Source organism: Rhinatrema bivittatum, chromosome 4 (assembly GCF_901001135.1).
Source record: "Rhinatrema bivittatum chromosome 4, aRhiBiv1.1, whole genome shotgun sequence".
Lineage (NCBI taxonomy): Eukaryota > Metazoa > Chordata > Amphibia > Gymnophiona > Rhinatrematidae > Rhinatrema > Rhinatrema bivittatum.
The window spans coordinates 414,687,846-414,709,071 of record NC_042618.1 but is presented as its reverse complement, the minus strand read 5'-3'; the positions used below and the strand labels follow the sequence as shown (position 1 = coordinate 414,709,071).

The 21,226-nt window shown below is 44.6% G+C and overlaps 1 protein-coding gene across 1 annotated transcript in view; it reads right to left on the bottom strand.

Annotated features, from left to right (window-relative positions):
• Positions 1 to 21,226, bottom strand: part of PRKAR2A (protein kinase cAMP-dependent type II regulatory subunit alpha) — a 394,405-nt gene that overhangs the window by 5,291 nt on the left and 367,888 nt on the right. Inside the window, exons 7-10 of the mRNA XM_029601279.1 lie at positions 20,543 to 20,644; positions 15,422 to 15,496; positions 691 to 756; positions 138 to 276 (exon numbers count right to left, since the gene is read on the bottom strand). Coding sequence (XP_029457139.1) covers positions 138 to 276; positions 691 to 756; positions 15,422 to 15,496; positions 20,543 to 20,644 — 382 coding nt within the window. The remainder of the gene's footprint in view (positions 1 to 137; positions 277 to 690; positions 757 to 15,421; positions 15,497 to 20,542; positions 20,645 to 21,226) is intronic.

Below are 21,226 nucleotides of genomic sequence, written 5' to 3'. Positions count from 1 at the left end.
AATGACTTCAAGAGACCTGCTGGCAAGAAAAACAAAGCAATTAAAAAAAAAATGAAAATAATAAAATGAAGGCTTTCCGACTTCTCATAAAAACCCCCATTGTAATTTCTTACAAAGAGACTCTAAGGAACATTTACCTAAGCACTTTACATCTCCAATGGCATATGCAGACGCTGCCCTGGGTTTGTTGGTAACAAGAGCAAGTTCTCCAAAATACTGTCCCCTGCTACACCGAGCAATCTCCACTTCCTGGTTACTCTCTTGACCTGTCTTTGTCTAGAACAAAACAGAACACATATACATCATGTTCTCAAATGACAAAACTTCAAAATTAAACCATACTCTGAAGATTTTATCAAAACCAAGGTTAGTGTTAGATTTTGCATTATTTTAATCCATTATCCTACTGCACATACTTCCACCAATCACATTTTCTGTACAGTTTTGATGCTCAGATGAAGATCCAGTTTAGTCTAGTCTTAGAAAATATAGAAATGATGTAAGCCAATAGCTTGTCATTCAAAAGAACCTGAGTAATCTGCAGTATTGTTCCAGAACAGGGACTAAACTATTATACAGGTAAGATGTCCTCTTGCACTTAGCTTTGGAAGATTTTCCTGCTGAAGACAATTAATATCCAACTCTTTAAACTATTACAGAGATCATAGTTCTCCTCAAAATGTGTCCTACCTTACTTTTCATCATGATTTTTACTTCTCCAGACTCTACAATATAAAAGCAGTCTGCTTTATCTCCCTGTGTGGAGAGAAAAAGAATACATTTTTTTCAAGTTGTATTTCAAGAGGATCACATGATTTCAGTGTTAATCACTTTTCTACGCTTTACTTGGTTGATTAGTTTACCTGCATATATAAAGCAGTAGCCAACAAAGCAAATGACAAGGCAAGACTGCAAATGAGTTACAAGCAAGTCAAACTGCAGGAAACCAAATCACAGACTGAGCAAAGATGTCAGTTTAGTCTAGAAAAGCTCAATGAAATAGAAACAGTATGGCAGAAAACCTGAAATGAGATAGTGGACATTAGGGAAAAATTAATTTCAGAGGTAATTATATTTATTATTAAACTCACAAGATATCAAAGGCTATCACTGTGAGAAATCTCTAGAAGGAGAAATTACTACTTACCTGATAATTTCCTTTCCTCGAAGGATGGCAGGTCAATCCTATCTCCATCTGCCAGCAGATGGAGATGGAGAAAAAACTGTCACAGCTATATAGTCCCGCCCCAACATCAGACTGATAGTACTCTCTGGAAAAGCCAAACTGTGGACAAACTAATTACACTTGAACATTATCATCAACAATCAATCACTCATGCTTCCAACCCAATGGGAACACTGAGCTCAGACAAAAGAAGTAACATATGCACTAAACTAAAGGGCTAGAATTGCCCCTTACCAGTCTTCATCAAAGAGCAGGAATCACCTCTGCAATGTTCGCCTGAAAAGGTTAACCATAAAATTCAATGTCGGCAGCCCAAGGTGGGTCTGGGATTGACCTGCCATCCTTAGAGGAAAGGAAATTATCAACTAAGTAGTAATTTCTCGTTCCTCTGCACTCAGCAGGAATATCCCACCAGTGGGATGTACCAAAGCTAGTCCTGAAAAGGACAGGAGGCTGCCAATGGTCCAGTCAAAACTGCCCGCATGAACACTGTGTCCTCCCTAGCCCAAACATCCAAGCATTAATGCTTGGTAAAGTTGTGCAAAGATAACCATGTCGCCGCTCAGCAAATCTCGGCAGGTGACAACAGAGTTTCCCCCATGATACTACCTGAGCACTCGTGGAATGCAGTCTAATCTGTTTCAGCAAAGCAAGCTCAGCAGCCACATAGGCGGCCATAATGACTTCTTTAACCCAATGGGCTATCGTTGATCGCATGGCCAGTGCTCTCTATTCACTGCCACCATGGAGCCTAAACAGATTTAGTCACCTCCAAGAAATGCAGTAAATGTCGCTGGTCATCCATTTAGTCACCTCCAAGAAATGCAGTAAATATAGCTGGACATCCAAGGACTTTTCAGCTTGGAGAAGAGACGGCTGAGGGGGGATATGATAGAGATGTTTAAAATCATGAGAGGTCTAGAACGGGTAGATGTGAATCGGTTATTTACTCTTTCGGAGAATAGAAAGACTAGGGGGCACGTCATGAAGTTAGCATGGGGCACATTTAAAACTAATCGGAGAAAGTTCTTTTTTACTCAACGCACAATTAAACTCTGGAATTTGTTGCCAGAGGATGTAGTTAGTGCGGTTAGTATAGCTGTGTTTAAAAAAGGATTGGATAAGTTCTTGGAGGAGAAGTCCATTACCTGCTATTAAGTTCACTTAGAGAATAGCCACTGCCATTAGCAATGGTAACATGGAATAGACTTAGTTTTTGGGTACTTGCCAGGTTCTTATGGCCTGGATTGGCCACTGTTGGAAACAGGATGCTGGGCTTGATGGACCTTTGGTCTGACCCAGTATGGCATTTTCTTATGTTCTTATGTAATACTCACTTTCATTTCTGTCCCTGTCCAAGGTGGGCAGGGAAATAGACTGATTCAAATGAGGCTCCAAAACCACTTTTGGCAAAGATAAGGGCACTGTCCGAAGCTGTACCGCTCTCGGAGTCATACACATAAAAGGCTCATGCAAGAACAGTCTGCCATTTGGATACCCAACATGTTGAACAGATTAATTGCAAGGAAGGCAGCTGGAAGGAAAGTGCATACAGTGGCCGAAAAGTCGGCCCTATCAAGAATTCCAAGATCAACTAAGGCCCCACCGAGGCACCAGAAGCTGCAAGGCAGGGGCGAAAATGCTAAATTCCCTTCAAGAAACAGGGTACATCAGAATGGGAACAGAAGGCCCCCCATGCACTTGTTCTCTACAACAAGCAAAGACTGCAACTTGAACTTTCAAGGCGTTAAGGGTGAAACCCTTATGCAAAGCATCCTGTAAGAATTCCAAAAGTAAAGGAATATCCATCCTAAAAGGTGACTAGCATCACTCAGAACACCAGGCCTTGACAAAACTCTCCAAACCCCAACCTAGGCTAGGGAGGTAGAAAAAATGTCCTGGCCTGAAGTAAGGTATAAATCACAAGAGGCAAATAACCCCGCTTCAACAACAGATCCCATTCAATGGCCAACCACAAGACAAAATTGACCCAGATCCTATTGTAAGATGGGTGCCTGCCGCAACAAATCCTTCCAAGGCAGTGGCCTGAGGAGATTGCCCACCAGCCGCCTCTGGAGATCAACATATCATGGTCTTTGAGCCCAAACTAGAGCTACTAAAAGGAAGGTGTTGGTGGGACTTGCAATCTTCCAGACAATCCTGTCCATCAGAGGCCATGGCAGGAATGCATACAGCAGGGCATCACATGGCCACTCCTGAGTGAGTGTCGATGCCCAGTGTCTTTAGGTTCCGCCTGTGACAGAAAAGGCATGGAACATTTGCATTGTTGAAGGTCACCAACAGGTCTAGGTCCGGTAGACCCCAGCAGTTCACAAGGAGCTGAAAAAGCTTCATTTGCCAGCTCCCATTCTCCTGGGCCCAAGTTTTTCCTGTTGAGGAAGCCTGCTCTGATTTTGTCCTTCCTGACAATGTGAGAGGTGGATATACCTAGATGATGGTGTTCTATCCACACCATGAATGCTTCTACTTCCTCCATCTGTTGACACTTGGTTCCACCTGGATGATAGATGTAAGTCACCGTCGCACAAAGTCTGACATTTTCCAGGCTGCTTGAGCCTCTAGATGCTCAGTGCTTCAAATCTGTTGATGTTCCCCTGTCGCTCCTTTGTCTTCCAGTGACCCTGCACCATCAACGCCTGACAGCAAGCTCCCCAGACCAGAAGGCTCGCATCTGTCATGAGTAACAATCAATCTAGCGTCTCCAAGGAAACTCCCTTCCTGAGATGAACTACCTGTATCCACCATTGTAATTGAGAACTCACCTCTAATGGTAAGAGCAGCCTTGCTACATAGTCCTGTGACTGCGGGTTTCATCGGGAAAGCAACATGAAGGGGTTGCATATGCACCGTTGCTCAGAGGACTACTTCCAAGTTGGCGGCCATCAACCCTAGGACCTGTAGATAAGACCACATAGTCTGGCGAATAGTGTTCTCCAACTTGAGCCATCAACATTTGGAGTCTCCGGCAGAAATACTCTGCCCTGTTTTGTGTTGAAAAACTCTGAGATACTCTGGCGTCAGAGTCAGCTGCAAATTGCTCTTAGCCAGATTCAGCACCCAGCCTAGCTCCTGTAATAACAAGACTACCTTGTAAGAAGCATGAAGATTCACTTCCACACCCTTGGCTGGAATTAACCAGTCATTCAGATAGGGGTGAACTATAACGTCGTCTTTGCATAAGGGCGCTGCTACCTCCATCATGACCTTAGAAAAGGCTCTGGGTGCAGTGGTCAACCTGAAAGCAAGGCTTGAAACTGGTAATGACAATTCAGAATGGCAGATCGAAGAAATGGTTGATGTTCTTGGTGAATGAGAATATTCAGATATGCCTCTGTCAGATCCAGAGACGTGACGTACTCCCCCTATTTGTACTGCCATCATAACAGAGCACATCGTTTCCATCCTGAAACGAGTGACTCGCAAATGATGACTGACAGTCTTGAGAGCCAGTATGGGAATGTGAAGAAATCCTAGAGCATACCTGTCCCAAACAACCTCGAGGACCCATCAATCTGAAGTAATCTGAACCCTCCTGTGATAAAGACTAGACAGCCACCTATTTCCTGCACAGGTGAGCCCGCAAATTCTGAATGAGAAGATTGAGAAGCTCCACTTTTGGAGCTTGCACCCTTTCGAGTCCCTTGGGGGGTGAAAGGACTGTGATTTATGTAAGGGACAGGTGGGAAGAACCTCCCATATAAGGCCAAAAATGCCGGTAGTCTTGAGTGGTCACTTGCCCGAAAAATTTGGGAAACCGGCTTCTTGCCCTCCAGCAAGTGAGGGAACTGAGTTTCCCCCCCATCTATGTGCCATTTTCTCCAATCCACTGCCAAATAAAAGCAAACCCTGAAAGGGCAGCTTGGTAAGATCGGACTTCGAAATGGTATTTACTGACCAGTTGTGCATCCACAGCTATCGCCAGGCCACAACAACAGAAGCAGCCCTCTGGTGACTGTGCAAACCAGGTCACAGCTCGCATCAGCTAAGAGGGTAGCACCTGGATCCACCATGGGCCCGTTGTCAAAAGCAGCACTGTCAGATTCTTGAGAAAGATGCAAGGTAGCTCGAGCTATCAGGGCACAAAAAGAAGGAATTTTTTTTTTTTTTTTTAAGTTCATCACCACCGCCTCAAGGAGTGTTTTAGAATGTTTTCACATCCAGGATGGAGGTCTGATTCGTGACCAAACACACCAAGGCATTAACCATAGGGCAACTGCTCTCTGGCCCACAAATTCAAGGGATATTAACCTGTGAAGTACATCCTCCTTTTAAAGGACACCTCTGGCGCACCCCATTCCAGATCAAGCAACTCTTGACTCAAATCCAGGAGGATGAAGAAACATGAGGCCTTGCATAGGTTAACCAAAAAGGAATCCGCCGTCTTCACCGTCCGAGGAGTCAACCCCAGCCACTCCGAGGGTCTGCAAGGTCTGAGTGATCAAGCTTGGTCACTCATCACAATGAAAGAAATGGAGAATAGTCCTATGTGGTTCCAATTCAGGAGAATCTCCCCTTTCACAACAGGAGAGCCACCGTCATTAGCATTGGTGTTATCGCAATCTACATGCATTTGAACCTTGCCAGGCTGTGCTGCGCCATGGTGCTTGCCCATGGTGGCAGGTTCTGGAGAACTCTGAGCGCAAAGTCCCAAGCTAGTAGGTTTTGGTTTTTTTCCATTACATTTTTATTAGGTTCATTAGCCTATATTACAATGAACAGGATATCATTTTGAATCAGACAATACAACATTTGAACCATGCTTATAGCAGAACATAGAGCTATACTGACACCACTAAAGCCTGCCTACAGACCGTCCTTGCAAGTGAATCTGCCAATTGAAGTACTGCTGATACTTACAGAACCTTATAAAAATAAAATAAAATAAAAATAAAACAAAAACCAAACCCAACCAAAACCACCCACCCCTCTGCTGATCTGGGTCTCGAAACTCCCATATAATTAAAATACCACTTAGGAAAGTTGCCCACCTCCCCATCAGTGATAATATGACAGACAAAGTTAAAACATTACATTTTTTCCATAGATTTTCGCCAGTCATTATAGGGAGACCAAATTTGTTCGAACCGACGCATGTTTTTATTCTTGGTGGCCATGATTTTATGCATAGAGTAGACATATTCCAGCTGATTGGTAACATCGACAACCCGTGGGCAACCAGTCTCACGCCAGTGTTTTGCAATAGCACTCTGTGAAGCAATACAGACATGGCGTACTAGTGTTCGTATAGAGGCATCCCCTTGTGAAATAGGGACATTAAGCAGGGCATGTTGGAAGAGAACAATTATATTAGAGCGAAAGAGACCCTGCAACCAGTTAACTACCTCCTCCCAAAAGGTTTGAAGAAATTTGCAGTCCCACCATAAGTGAAAAAAAGATCCTTGCCCTGTGCATCCTTTCCAGCACACTTTAGAAATATAATTAATCTTATGCAAGTGCTCAGGGGGTCATATGCCATTGGTAAAGAACCATATAGCCATTTTCCATGATATTAGGAGAAATCAAACCCCTACTTGTGGCTTGAAAGATCTCCAGCCACTGGTTCTGCGAAAAAGTGTAATCCAAATCGGATTCCCAATCTCTGATATGAGATGGTTTCACTAATAAATCCCTACTGAGTAGCACATAAAGTTTAGATAATACCCCTGTGACTTTGTCTGCATTTTTATATAAGGATTCAAAATAGGAGACACCTTGAGCCAGGTAGACCCCAATATTAGACTGAAGCACAAAATGGCGAAGTTGTAAATAAGAAAATACAGCTGAACCGGGGAGATTGTATTTAAATTGTAGTTCCGAAAAACTTTGGAAGCCCGATAAGCTACATACATGCTCCCATCTTGTAATCCCCAAATGATCCCAGGTCCTAAATATCGAATCTTGCACTCCTGGCTTAATGTGATCATTATAAAATAAAGAGGTGCTATAATGATAATCTCTGGATCCCACCAGAAAAGATCACCATACCTTGTCCAGACCTTTAATTATTTATTTATTTATTTTTATATGTCGTCGTTCGGGGAACCATCACAACGGTTCACATAATTGTTGTAGATTCAAATAAAATAACAGTTATATAGGTATATTCATAATCATCTTATAAAATGAAGAAAATAAAATAGTTAAAAGGCAATAAATAAATCTAAAATAAGACAAAGCAATGATGTTAATTAAAAGATTAAAATATATCATAAACAATAAAACAGCCAAGGTTAGTAAAATAAAAAAGAAGTGAAAGAGAAAGAGAGCTGAAAACGGTATTGGGTAATCTCCATGCTTTTTTGGGCAGCCAAATCAGACAAGAGATGGGAATATTCCCCAAAACAGCTTGTGTCAAGATCATCCATGGTTTGCAATTCTGCATTCTGTGCCAGTCTATAATAGCTCGAAGGTGAGAGGCCACAAAATACCAATTAGTAGATACTGTAAACAGACAACTGCCTCTGCAGAAATGTCTGTAAGCCCTGGAAGAATTCCATCCAGGAAAAGGAGGATGGGTCCATTCTAGGCCCCATAGGCCAGAACCTGGCTTCCGGAGAGCGAGTCTCCCCTGATGACTCGGCTACTGGATCAACAGAAGGAGGGGACACCCGCCTCCTGTCGCCCTCGGTCCCACTCCCCTCAGACCAAGGAGATGGACCATTGTCAGCAAATCCCCATGAGAATCCAGGCAGCGCTAACACAGGCTTATAGAAAGTTCCGGCTGTATCACCCTGTGGCGGCAAGCAGCACAAATAAATAAGTGCTTAAACTTCTTTGCCACCCGTGCCACAGTTGATATGCGCTTAAACAGGTATAGGCATGTGCCCAGCTAGACACATGCATCCAGATATCTGCCTGTAAGAACCGCGCCAAAAATGGGCGCACAAACAATGTGCATCCAGGCACATGTGCTTAGTATTCTCGCTGAATGTAGGCACACAAACCGTGCGAACAGGTACACCCGCTCTAGGAACACCCAAGCTAAATGCCTAAGTTGTATGTCCAGAAGGAAGGATGCCTAACTTGAACGCACAGGATGTGCATTTCTGTCAGGATATGCGTCCAAGGAATCATCCATGCACACACCCATGTGCCACAATGGGAGACATGGCAACAGATGCACAATGAGACACGCAGGCACTCATCGAAATAGAGAAGTCGCGCAAACTTACAGTTGCGGCCTACCACGCAGCAAGAAGCCTGAGAGCGGGGCCTAGCTACAAGGCTATTCCACCCGCAGTGCCTGACTCAACTCCTCACCTCACAGAACTCCCCAGATTCGTAGGTGGGAAAGCCAAATGCTGAGGAAAACAGACCCCGATAGGAAAACTTCTCACTAGCGAATTCCTATTCCTATTCTTCTGCTTGTTTTTTTTTTTTATTCAAAGATCTTTGACTGGCACCTACTGGGCATGCCCAGCATAGCACCAACCCTGCATTAAGCAGGGGTCCCCCCCTTCAGTCTCGTCTTATAGTAAAAGTACATGCGAAAAATAAGAAACATAACGAACCCAATACCGTGGGGTGGCGGGCGAGTTTTGTGAGGACTAACATCCTGCTGTCCTGTGAGAACACCTGTTACAGATAAGCAACTCTGCTTTCTCACAGGACAAGCAGGATGGTAGTCCTCACATATGGGTGAGTACCGAGCTAAGGATGCCTGAGCAATGCACCAAATGTACCCAAAGATGTGCAACAGACACAACAAATGGGGTGGAAATTTGGTTAAAAGGGCATCCTGAACCCTGATGGGTCAGTGGAAGGATGTTGGTATATATTTTTTTTTTTTTTTAACTGTAGGCAACCTTCAGGACATATTGCTATGATACACTTAATCCCCCTAATAAACGCCTTATTGTCACCGAATACTATTGTCACCACCTATGTAATATACGACCCATATTTTTACTGGTGCCCTACTGTAAACCGTTGTGATGGTGAATAACTTAATGACGGTATATAAAACTCAAATAAATAAATAAATAAAATAATTGACAAATAAGTTGCGTAGGACAGACTGGCCGAAGATGGAATCTTGTCTGCCAGTCTTGTCTAAGCAATAATGGGCTGTAAAGTTATGGAGAGAGCTCCAGGTAGCAGCTTTACAAATGTCAGTAAGTGGCACCGAGCGGAGGTGCGCTACTGAAGTCGCCATGGCCCTGATAGAGAGTATGCCTTGACACGGTCTTGGAGCGGGATGCCTGCCTGTTGATAGCAAAAGGAAATACAGTACGTTAACCAGGAGGAGAGGGTCTGCTTTCCCACAGGTTTACCCAATTTGATGGTATCAAAAGAGACAAACAACTGAGTGGACTTTCTGTGGGCAGCTGTACGGTCTAGGTAGAAAGCTAGAGCACGTTTACAGTCGAGAGTATGCAGAGCCTGTTCTCCTGGATTGGAATGGGGCCTGGGAAAGAAAGTGGGTAGTATAATGGATTAATATGAAACTCCGATACTACCTTAGGCAAAAACTTAGGGTGAGTGTGGAGTACTACCCTGTCATGCAGACGTTTAGTGTAAGGCGGGTAGGCGACTAAGGCCTGCAACTCACTAACTCTGCGAGCAGATGTGATCACCAGAAGAAACATCACCTTCCAGGTGAGATAGCGGAGATCACAGGATTGGAGAGGCTCAAACAGCGGTTTCATAAGCCGCCCCAAAATCACGTTAAGGTCCTAAGAAGGGGCCAGAGGGCACAATGGAGGTTTTAGGTGCAGCAAGCCCCTCAAAAAGCGTGTTACCACGGGTTGTACCGATATGGAGACATCCAGACATGGAGACATCCCCGACACCTTTATGACATGAACTCTGATAGACGAAGTTTTCAGGCCTGACTCTGACAGGTGCCAGAGATAGTCAAGAAACTTCGCTGTGGAACAAATGAAGGGGGGGGGGGGGGGGGTCGATGGACATGGAAGTACACCATACCGTAAACCTGTTCCATTTATAGCGATAAGACTTTCTTGTGCAAGGCTTTCGCGAAGCTACCAGGACACGGGAAACTGGCTCTGAAAGGTTAAGAGGTTGAAGAATTAACCTTTCAACATCCAGGTAGTCAGAGATAGGGCCTGGAGGTTGGGGTGATGTAGGCCTCCGTCGTTCTGAGTGATCAGAAGCGGGTCCTTCCCCAGAGGAATGTGCCGGCGAATTGATAGGTCCTGAAGTATTGGAAACCACACCTGGCGTGGCCAGTGAGGGGCTATCAGAATCATCAAGCCCCTGTCCTTTCATAACTTCACGAGAGTCTTCGAAATGAGTGGAAGTGGAGGGTATACATAAAGGAGACCGCTGGTCCATGAGAGGGAGAAAGCATATCTTGGCTGCAAGTGTTAGCTGCGAGTGAGAGAGCAGAAGTTTTCTACTTTGCGGTTGTGGATTGACTTAGAGTCTATGTGAGGGTAACCCCAGCATTGGAATACTGAGTCCGCTACTGTGGGGTTGAGGGACCACTCGTGGGGTTGAAAAGTGCGACTCAGCTTGTCTGCCAACACATTGTCCACTCCCGGCAAGTAGGTGGCCCTGAGGCACATCGAATGATGAAAAAGCTTCCGCCCATATCTGTGCAGCTTCCTGACACAGGAGGTAGGAGCCCGTTCCCCCTTGTTTGTTGATGTACCACATGGCCACCTGGTTGGCGGTTTGAATCAGGATGACCTTGTTAGTGAGGTAATCCTGAAAGACCCTGAGAGCATATCTGATTTATTTATTTATCTATCGAGTTTTATATACCATCATTTGGTTTCACCATCATAACGGTTTATAAGTTTCGATCGGTGCAGAACATTTTATTGAAGTAATACAGTGATCATAATAAAAGTAAGATAACAGTTAAAGTTAGAAAGGTAAAATTATGATAAAATTTGAAAAGAGTAAGTATAAAAGGTATCATGGCTGAGGGACATGAGAAGAGTGAGGTCCATTAAGGAGGTATGTTGTGAGGAGGATGTATGGTTGTGAACAGCCAGGTTTTCAATTCTGATTGCACGAAGCTCTAGGAAATTTATCTGATGTTTGGCTTCCTCTGGAGACCAGATGCCCTGAGTTTGCAGGTCTGCAACATGTGCACCCCAGCCGAGGTTGGAGGCATCTGTTGTCAAGGTTATTTGAGGTTCTGCATTCTGAAATGGAAGGCCTTGAAGAAGATTGGATTGGTTTATCCACCAAGCCAGCGATAAGCTGAGTTGGTTGGTGATGTGGACAATAGTGGACATTGGCTGAGAAGACTGAATCCACTGCGATTTTAGAGTCCACTGCATTACTCTCATGGCAAGGCGGGCCATCGGAGTGACATACACCGAGGAGGCCATATGACCCAGTAAGATCAGAAAGTGACGTGCAGTTGAGTGTTGTCGAGACTGTAGTTGATGGGCCAGAGATGCGAGAGTGGGAGCCCGATCCTGGGGTAGGAATGCTTTTGCTTTTAAAGTGTCCAAGTCGGCCCCTATGAACAATTGGGTTTGAGATGGAACTAGCCTGGATTTCGGATAGTTTATGAGGAACCCTAGGGAGATCAGGGTATGCAAAGTGAGACGTAGGGACGTCAGCGCAGTTTGATGAGTGGGAGCCCTGATCAACTAATCGTCGAGATAGGGGTAGACATGGACACTTTGAGTCCTGAGATAGGCTGCTACCACGACGAGACACTTGGTGAAGACTCTTGGGGCAGATGCTAGGCCGAATGGCAACACTCGATACTGGAAGTGCTTTGGGCCTACTAGGAACCGCAGGAATCTGCGATGTGACGGAGTGATTGAGATGTGTGTGTAAGCGTCCTGGAGGTCTAGAGAGCAGAGCCAGTCTTTCCTTTGCAGAAGGGGAAGTAGAGAACCCAAGGTCACCATCTTGAACTTCTCTCTTTGTAGGTATTTGTTTAAGGCGCGAAGGTCCTATTGGGTGAACACCACCTGATTATTTTGGGATTAGAAAATATTGGGAACAGAATCCCTGGCCCTGTTGAGAGAAGGGTACTGGTTCTATTGCCCGGGACTCGAGGAGGATGGAAACTTCCTGATCGAGAAGGTGAGAGTGGTCGGATGATCCCCACGTCAGCCGAGGTGGGGAATTCGGTGGAACGGTGAGGAAGTTGAGGTGGTAACCTTGAGTCACTACAGCTAGTACCCACTGATCTGTCATGATCGTGTGCCACATGCTGGTGAAGTGGCACAATCGACCTCCTACGGGTACGGAAGGAAGAGGAGGTTGGGCACTGCTCTCCAGGGAGGAGTCAAAATCCGGACACCAGGTCCGGCTGAGGGGCTGGCTGTGTCTTTTGGGTCCGAGGTTGTCTGGATTGGCCTTTTTGGTAAGGCCTGGGGGGAGGACCTCCGGAAGCTGGAGGGTACTATCTCCTTGGTTTGTACACAGGCCTCTTGGAGTCTCTTTTGAAAGATCTCTTGGAAGAGTATTCAGAAGGTACTAAGGAGAGTTGACAGAGAGTCTCATGGTGGTCCTTGAGCTGCACGCCACTGTTTCTTGAATCTTTTCATCGAAAAGATTATCACCAGCACAGGGTAAGTCAGCTAACCTATCCTGTACTTCTGGCCTGAGGTCAGAAGACTTGAGCCAGGCCCATCTTCTTGCACTTATTCCTGCTGCAGAGACTCTAGAGGCAGTGTCGAAGATGTCATATGCAGCACGGACCTCATGTTTGCCAGCATCTAGACCTTTTTGAGCAAGGATATGAAGCTGGTCTTGAAACTGTTCCGGTAGAGATTCACAAAAATCTTGGATCTTTTTGAACAGGTCCCTATTATACTGAGTCATGTATAATTGGTAGGAGGCAATGCGAGAAATTAACATTGAACCATGAAATACACGTCTGCCCAATGCATCCAGGAACAGTTGTTTTTTTCCTGGAGGAATAGAAGAATGAGGCTTGGACCGTCTTGCTCTTTTCTGGGCTGACTCCACAACCACTGAGTGATGATCTAGCTGTGATCGTTGAAAACCAGGAGCTGACTGTACTAAGTAAGTAGCATCTGTCTTATGATTGACAGATGGTACAGAACCTGGATGCTCCCAATTTCTTTTCAATAGATCAATAAGGATCTCATGTACTGGAATAACATGATTTCCTTAAGAGAATCAATGAACTGGAGTACTTCCAGCATCTTGTGCCTGGAGTCCTCTTCTGTCTGAAGCTGAAAAGGAATTGTTTCAGACATCTCCTTTATAAAATTACTGAAGGACAAATCCTCTGGAGAACGCCTTCTTTCATCAGGAGGAGAGGGCTGTGAAGGTAGATCATCAGTGTCCTGGGACGTATCATCGGTCCAGGGATCATAAGGCTCGTCACCAGCTCCCATGGGATCATCGGATGGGAGAAACGGTGCTAATCCTGAAGGTCCAGGCCTAGGCATTGATGGAATCGGAGGTGGCACCGAAGGCATCAATGGAGTCGGAGGAGGCATCGAAGGGGGCACCGATGGAATCGGTGACATTGATGGATGCGTCGGTGGCAGCACTCCGGAGGGCGGAATGGAGATCGGTGTTTCTCCTTCATCTGACGATAAGGGTATCGGTGTGCAAGGAATTGGAGCCACCGGCTCCCTCGGATCCACCGGTGGAAGGGCACCGATTAATGCATCCATTCTAGCCAGTCGCGGTGCAAGAGCCATGGGTATCGGGTTGGTGACCGGCTTGGGAACCGGCACCGGTATCGATGGGGGTTTGAACCCCTGGAGTGCTTTCCCGATAGCCTCTTGGATCATCCGATCCAATTCCTCGCAGAAACCTGGAGTGTGGAGCCCCAGATACGGAGTAGGAGGCAGCACTGGCGTAGCCAGAGGGTCCACTGGTGAAAGTGAAGTCATGGCTCCCGGCACCTGTCCAGGTGGGGAACGCCTTGGTGACCCAGACACAGAAGAGGATGGGGCCTTTTCTGGACAGGATTTGTCGGTGGCTCAGACGACGTCGATGCCAAGGGCTTGCCTGTATCGGTGGCCTGAGCTTTTCGATGACGGTGTCGACGTTTTTCACGGTGTTCTCCCCGGTCCTTTTCCCGCGGAGAGAGAAAAGGATTCGAAAATCACGGAGTCATCGAAGCCGGTCGGGCAGCAGCGATTTCATGGTGCTGGCGTGAAATAGACGGCACTGGTTCGGACAACGTCGAAGCTATCGATGGAGTCGGGGCTTTAGATCGAAAGAGAAGTTCCATCTTCTCCAGCCGAGCCTTGCAACCTTTTGGTGTCATTTGGGCACATTTGGTGCAAGTTAGGACATCATGGTCGGACCCCAAACACATCAAAGCAGACCGTATGAGAGTCAGTGATGGACATTGTTCGAGTGCAGTCGGGACACCGATGGAAACCCGACACCATGGCCTCGACAAAATTTAGCCGCGGTGCGGTCGATGGCCAGTAGGCTGCGAGGGAAAAAACTCGAAGGCAATCGACCTGAAGCAGGTAAAAAACTTAATTTTACTTCGCGGTCGAATGGTATCGATAGAGGGACCCACTGTGGGGTAAAAATTTTAAAATTTTATTGAAGAAGTTCCGTGAGGAGAATTCCTGTCAGGAATATCTGAAGAGCTCCTTAACCCACGTGGCTACTGCTGCGTGGAAAAAAGAAGACTGAAGGGGGACCCCTGCTGGATGCAGGGTTGGTGCTATGCTGGGCATGCCCAGTAGGTGCCAGTCAAAGTTCCAGAAACTTTGACAAAAGTTTTCCGTGATTGGGCTCCATCCTAATGATGTCACCCATATGTGGACTACCATCCTGCTTGTCCTGTGAGAAAAACTTTTACCCAAGTTCAGCCCTCCCTGAGAGCAGGAACGGGTCCTGGCTACGGGGGAAGAGGGCAAAAGCCTTCACTGCCGAGCCTCTCTCAGCCTGCAATTGCTACTATAATCTCAAGTCCACACCACCCAAAGCTACCAGACTGAAGGCACTCTACTGAGGGAGGGACCGACTGGTATCAAAACAGGAGGCAAGCAATGCTACATAAACATCTTCTTGATGTCTTGCTTCTTCTTTTTCTTGCTTTGTCTTCTTTTTTAACTCGGCAATCTCCCATAGGGAAATGCATGTCCACCATCTGCACGAGACAGAATACTGGCGGGCTAATGTCGGGCGTGACTATATAGCCGTGACGTCAGCTTTTGCTCTGTCTTCATCTGCTGGCAGAGGTGATAATCCACTGGTGGGATTGACCTGCCAGAGTGCAGAGGAATGTGTATTTGCTAGTTGTGTGCAACTACTACAGTGCTTGCTTACCTGAGCAATAATGCGCTCTCCATCTTGGTATAATTTCTCACCTATTACATCAACAATCTTCATTCTTTCTGAAACCTGAATCAAACACAAAATTATGTCAGCTACAGCTAAAAAAACAAAAGCAACTGTAATGCTGTAGAAACGGCTTCTAATTTCTGGACTGCTGCTTAATAATTGGTGGCAGATTACTTATCACATTGTAGGCCTTCAGTGTCTCACCTTGAGCATGGGATGGAAAAGCAAATTAAATCTAAATTCAACCAGACAACCTAATCAAAAAAGTACTATTTGGAAAATGAAGAATACACAACAGAGAATTTGCAGTTTCTCAATGTTTGTAAGCTTAAATCAATCTAGAAGCTCTACTTGTGAAGCCAAATGAAAGTATGTGACATCTTTGCTGTTTAACACATAGATTATTGTAGCTGCCTAGAAATAGAGTTAAATCAGATTTAAATGTGTGATACTTTCTGTGATCTTTACTGGCCCTATATGAAAAAGGACTGGAACCACTGGTAAAGCAAACATCTACTGTAACCAGGCACATGAAGGTGTTGTTTTTTCTTTTGGTGAAGTGAGGCTGACAGAAAAATAAGAAAATGCTCTTGCTATTTGTAAATGCTTTCTTATTTTTAACCTACAAGAACATATTACTCACAAAGGCACAAATGAATAAGTCCTTACTGAAATATAGCCAGAACATACAGCTCTCAGAAATTCCTACAAAAATATACTGTAAAACAAGTTTGCTTGGAACATCTAATTTCTAACAACCTTTTCTACAGCATTGGTAGTGAAGTGTAATACTTTTGCCCATTTACCACCCAAGTGCTAAAGTGCACACATTTACAATGCCTTGCAGACAAGTCTTCACACCCATGTACATTTTTCTCATTCTGCTGTTGAAAAAATACAAATCAAAATGCACTGAAGTAGGAGTTTAACTGATCTACACAACATACTCTACATGTTCATCATTAAAGAACAATTATAGAAATATTCCAAAAATAAATGTTATGCTCAGGCTTGTGGACCCTTGGCCAATGAGAGGATGGTATACCTTTCGGAGGGTCCGTAGGCTCTCTTTTCGGGTGGCGAGGCAGAACAGGAGGCAGGACCAGCTGACCCTTGGCACTGGAGACTGAGGCAAACACGGAGGCGATAAAGAGACGAGATGAGGCGCTGTGTCTTCACCACTGGTGGTCTGCGGTCCCCCCGGGAGGAGCCCATAGGGACCCAACCGCTGGGACTTAGGTGGACCTAGGGAGGTCAGGGTAACGGTACAAAGGCCAACTGGAGCTTCGCCCTGGAAGCCCGCGGTCCCCCCAGGAGGAGCCCGTAGGGACCTGGGCCGCTGGGACTTAGGTGGGCCCTTGGAGACGGAGTCTTGAAGGAGTCCTAGGTCGAGTGCCAGAGGGTTGTTGCTCACCAGTCCGAAGTCGTGTACCAAGGAATCACCGCTTGCCAATCCGAAGTCAGGAACCAGAGAATCACTGAAGCCAATCCGAAGTCAGGAACCAGAGAATCACCGTAAGCCAATCTGAAGTCAGGAACCAGGAACACCAAGACAGAACAGGAACGAGATCCAAAGCTTGAAGACTCACCGAAGCAAGCAGACTAGACAGTGCTAGGGGACGTTGCCAAGTCGAGGAATGAGCAGAGGAAGTCTCCCTTTATACTTCCTCTGCTCCAGCTCACAGGGAACAGCTGAGCCTGGTTAAAGGGATCATGTCCCTTTAAGGCTAATGAGGAGGCGCGGCCTCGAGCCTAAAGATGGCGGCAGCCATCTTTGATTTTGTCCCACGGAGGAGAGACGCCACTGGACGCCGCGAGGGGGGAGCAGGATGGTTCCCCCTGCAGCGGACAGCTCGGGAGGCCGTGCGAGGGCAACGGCCAGGATCGGAGCCCTCCCCCGGGTCTCCCGCGGCGCAGGAATGCCGCGGCTAAGGTAGAGGACCGCGGTCGTGGGGTGCCACGACCGCGGAACACAACAGTAAATAAGAATTGAAAAGTATCAACTGTATAAGTCTTCACACCCCTTGAACTATATTGTCCTAGTCAGATGATGAAGCAATTTCCTCTTAAAACACTATACTTTAGTGTTGCTTTAGACAATCTTTCCCCTCCCCTTACCTGTCCTGTAAGGTGCACCAAACCCCAGCCTTGGCTCATCCCTAGAATTTGCTTACTACGTAACTGTGCCTGTTCTGCAAAACGTCTCTGGATAAAATCCCGTGCCTATGCTGGCCTCCTTCCAGTCTGTTATTGCACTTGCCAAACAAGACTACTCCATCTGATAAGCTCTCTTGTATCCAACCATTGCTGTCTTTCTGTCACACAATTACCTCCTCAAATTTCCTTCACTTTCCTATCCCGCTTCACTCTCTGCCAGACTATGGCTGACTACTTCTATGACAAGATTCACAGAACTACTTGAGTTCTCAACTAGGTCACCTCTACCTTCCTCTCACCCTTCCCCTGGCCTCCGCCACTCTCTCCTCCTTTTCTGAGGTCACAGTGGAAGAAACTGCCCATCTTTTCTCCTCCTCCAAACTCACTATGTCTTCTTCTGACCCCATTCCCATCCAGTTCCTTAGTTCTGTCTCCACTGCAGTCATCTCTTCCATCTGCCAAATCCTCAGTCTATAACTGCTACTGTTTCTGCAGCCAAACATGCCTTGATCATATCACCACTCAAAAAATCGTCACTAGATCCTATCTGTCCTGCAAACTATCTCCTCACAGGTCTCTCTCTCCACTACAATCTATCCAAAACTCAGCTGCATGATTTAAATAAATTTATTTAAAATTATTTTTATACTGCAAACTCACAAAGGTTGATAAGCGTAAAAGAAAATAAATTACATATAACTGGGCATAATGACAACATGAACAGACCAAGTCACATTAAATAAAATTTGCCTATAGCTTCTTCCCCATACTGATTATTTTTTATGATGTAAAGTTCCCAAAAAATTATCCTAGACGCTGCCTCTCACCATGTTTGCAAATCCATCATTCATTAATTCCCATCCTATTCGCATCCAAATTCATGCTGGAACAACCAGGTTTTCAAGGCCTTCTTAAAAACATTAGTATTGGTCAAAATTCTTAACTGCTCAAGCATGCTGTTCCAAAGAATTGGGCCGGCCCATAGAAGGCTCGGTCCCACATCCCAGCCAAACGCATTTACCGAATGGATGGAATTTCCAGCAGTCCTTTGCTTTGGGAATGCAAAGTTCGAGATAGAGTATAGATACGTAATACAGCACCCAATGAAGGATCTTTCACATTGCTGATAAGTTTATATATTAACATTAGTATTTTATATTCTATTCTAGTATGAATGGAGTGTAGCCAAAGTCACCATACCTATATAATTCCTCTTTCTCAAGCCATTATCATTGGCTCACTATCTGTTCCTGCATACAGTTGAAGCTCACCTTAGTCACATACAAGAGCCTTCACTCTGCAGATCCTCTTATCTCTCTCTACAACCCTCCTCATGCACTCTGCTCATTAGACAAATAACTCGTATCTATGCCCTTCTCCTTTACTGCCAATTGCTGACTCCGTGCTTTCCACCTGGCTGCATCCTATGCTTGGCATAGACTTCCTGAGCTGGTGCATCATGCTTCCTCTCTAGCCTTATTTATATTCCATCTAAAAGCTCACCTTTTTGAGACAGCTTTAAATCTTACACCCTGATAGTCCCCAACATTAATTCATAATTTTTAATCATTGTCTTAATAAATTAAATTCCCTATGTCCCTTTTGCCTGTATGTTTGTCTTGATTAGTCTGTAAGCTCTACTGAGTAGACTGTCTCAAATTTTTTTTATAGTGCTGCGTACGTAGAGTAGCGCTAGAGAAGTGTTTAATAGCAGTAGTAATAATACTTGGTGGAAGCCTCCTTTGCATCAACAGTCTTGAGTCATTTAAAATAAGATAATTTTAAAACGAGCGTGCTAATTTTAAATTGGCATACAAGTGAAAATATGCTTATTTTAAATCCTGCATGCACTTGTGCACATATGATTTAAAATATGCCTACTGCATGTAAGTATCCTCCTAATTTTAAGAGGTTACTCAAGCAAACCTACTTTGCGTAGCTTCCACAGAACTTTTCCGACTTTAATGCTTGTATGTAAGTGGATTTTAAAACAAACACACAAGAAACATTCCCAGTTTTTCAAACTAGTCCACCAGTTTTCTCACTCAATCTTATGGGCATCTAGATCCCTCTGGTTCTTCATCCTGCATGCCCCCAGATGACCTGGACCCTCACCAAGCCCAGGGTCATAAATGCTGCTCTGTGCAGATCTTCTGTTTAGTTCTGTAGTTCTTTTAAAGTAATCTTAGGCTTCACTGTGACCTTCCACAAAAGTTTCCTTAACCCAAAGCTAATGGCTTTGAAGAGGTGGCCTGGTTGTATCAGCATCTTGGTGGTGCCAAACTATTTTTACTTTACAATGATGGATGTCACAGTGCCACAAGGAATATTAGTAAACATTGAAATTTTCTTATATCCTTCTCCCAATCTGTATTTTTCAATAACTTTATCCTGGAATTTTTTCATCAGCTTCTTGTTCAACAAATTTTAGCTTTTGCTTCACATTCACTTTATACAATAGAAACAGCTTGATTCTTCATCCAGGAGTAGTCAAATCAATTCAACTACTGTGACTGGAATCAGGTGGGCTCTATTTAACTTATTATGGTCTTTGATGAGGCAAATTTTTTTTTTTAACTGGAGCTAATTTGGGTTTGCTATAATAAGGGATGTGAAAACTTATTCAATCAAGAAATTGTGTTTTTTAATGTATTATTTTTGGAATATTTCTATAACTGTTCTTTCACGATTAAAGTTGTAGAGTATGTTGCTTAGATCAGTGAAACAATCTATTTTAATGCATTTTGATTGTATTTTTTTTAGACAGCAGAATGCAAAAAAATGTAGAAGGACGTGAAGACTTTTGCAAGGCAGTGTAACTGTCCCTTCTTTATCCTAAAATTCATAAAGGAGCTCAAAATCTTTCTGGTTTTACAACTTTAAAATGTATGTTTTCTTAACACAATATGTTTGATGGTATATATATAAATAAATCATGCATATCCTTACATCCAAAGACTTAAGGATGGGTACAGACTCTATAAATAATTCATACATCCTTCTTTTTTTTGCATTGTTTTTCAAAATTATTCTCCTGAATGTCACTCGATCCTGAAAAAGATAACAGAAAAATAATTTTTTTCTTGCAAAAATTAATGTGAGAATCTTTCTCTGGAGATTTCAAAATGAAACCAGGGTCCCCACTGAAAACACACTTGCATGGAATCCTACCTATACTCCCCTTCCCCAGTTTTGCTCTATTTCTGATCTACAATTCAGATGTCTTGCATGCTTTGAGGAAAGCAAATAAATCCCTCTACACGGGTTTAAACTTTCCCCCTCTGAATTACACTACAAACTCTGGAGGGTTATACTAGGCCCTTGAGATTGTGCAGCCAGCAGGGGAGTGAGAGAGTGTGTGTGTGTGGGGTGGGGGGGGGAGGGGGAAGTGGTGGAACATCATAATTAACTTGTTGTGCCACATAATTGACAATTTATTGCACAATCAACATTTCTGAAGCTTTCCTACCCCTTAATTCAATCATTTGAAGAAAGCTACAGGGTGCCTGCCTTCTTGGCTCTCTCTACTCCTGTTGCAGCAACTACCCACATAAACAGTTTTCAGGGACAGAAGGGAAGGAGGTGAGACTGGGACAAAACCCAGATCCTTTCCAGCTGTTCCCCTATTTCTTC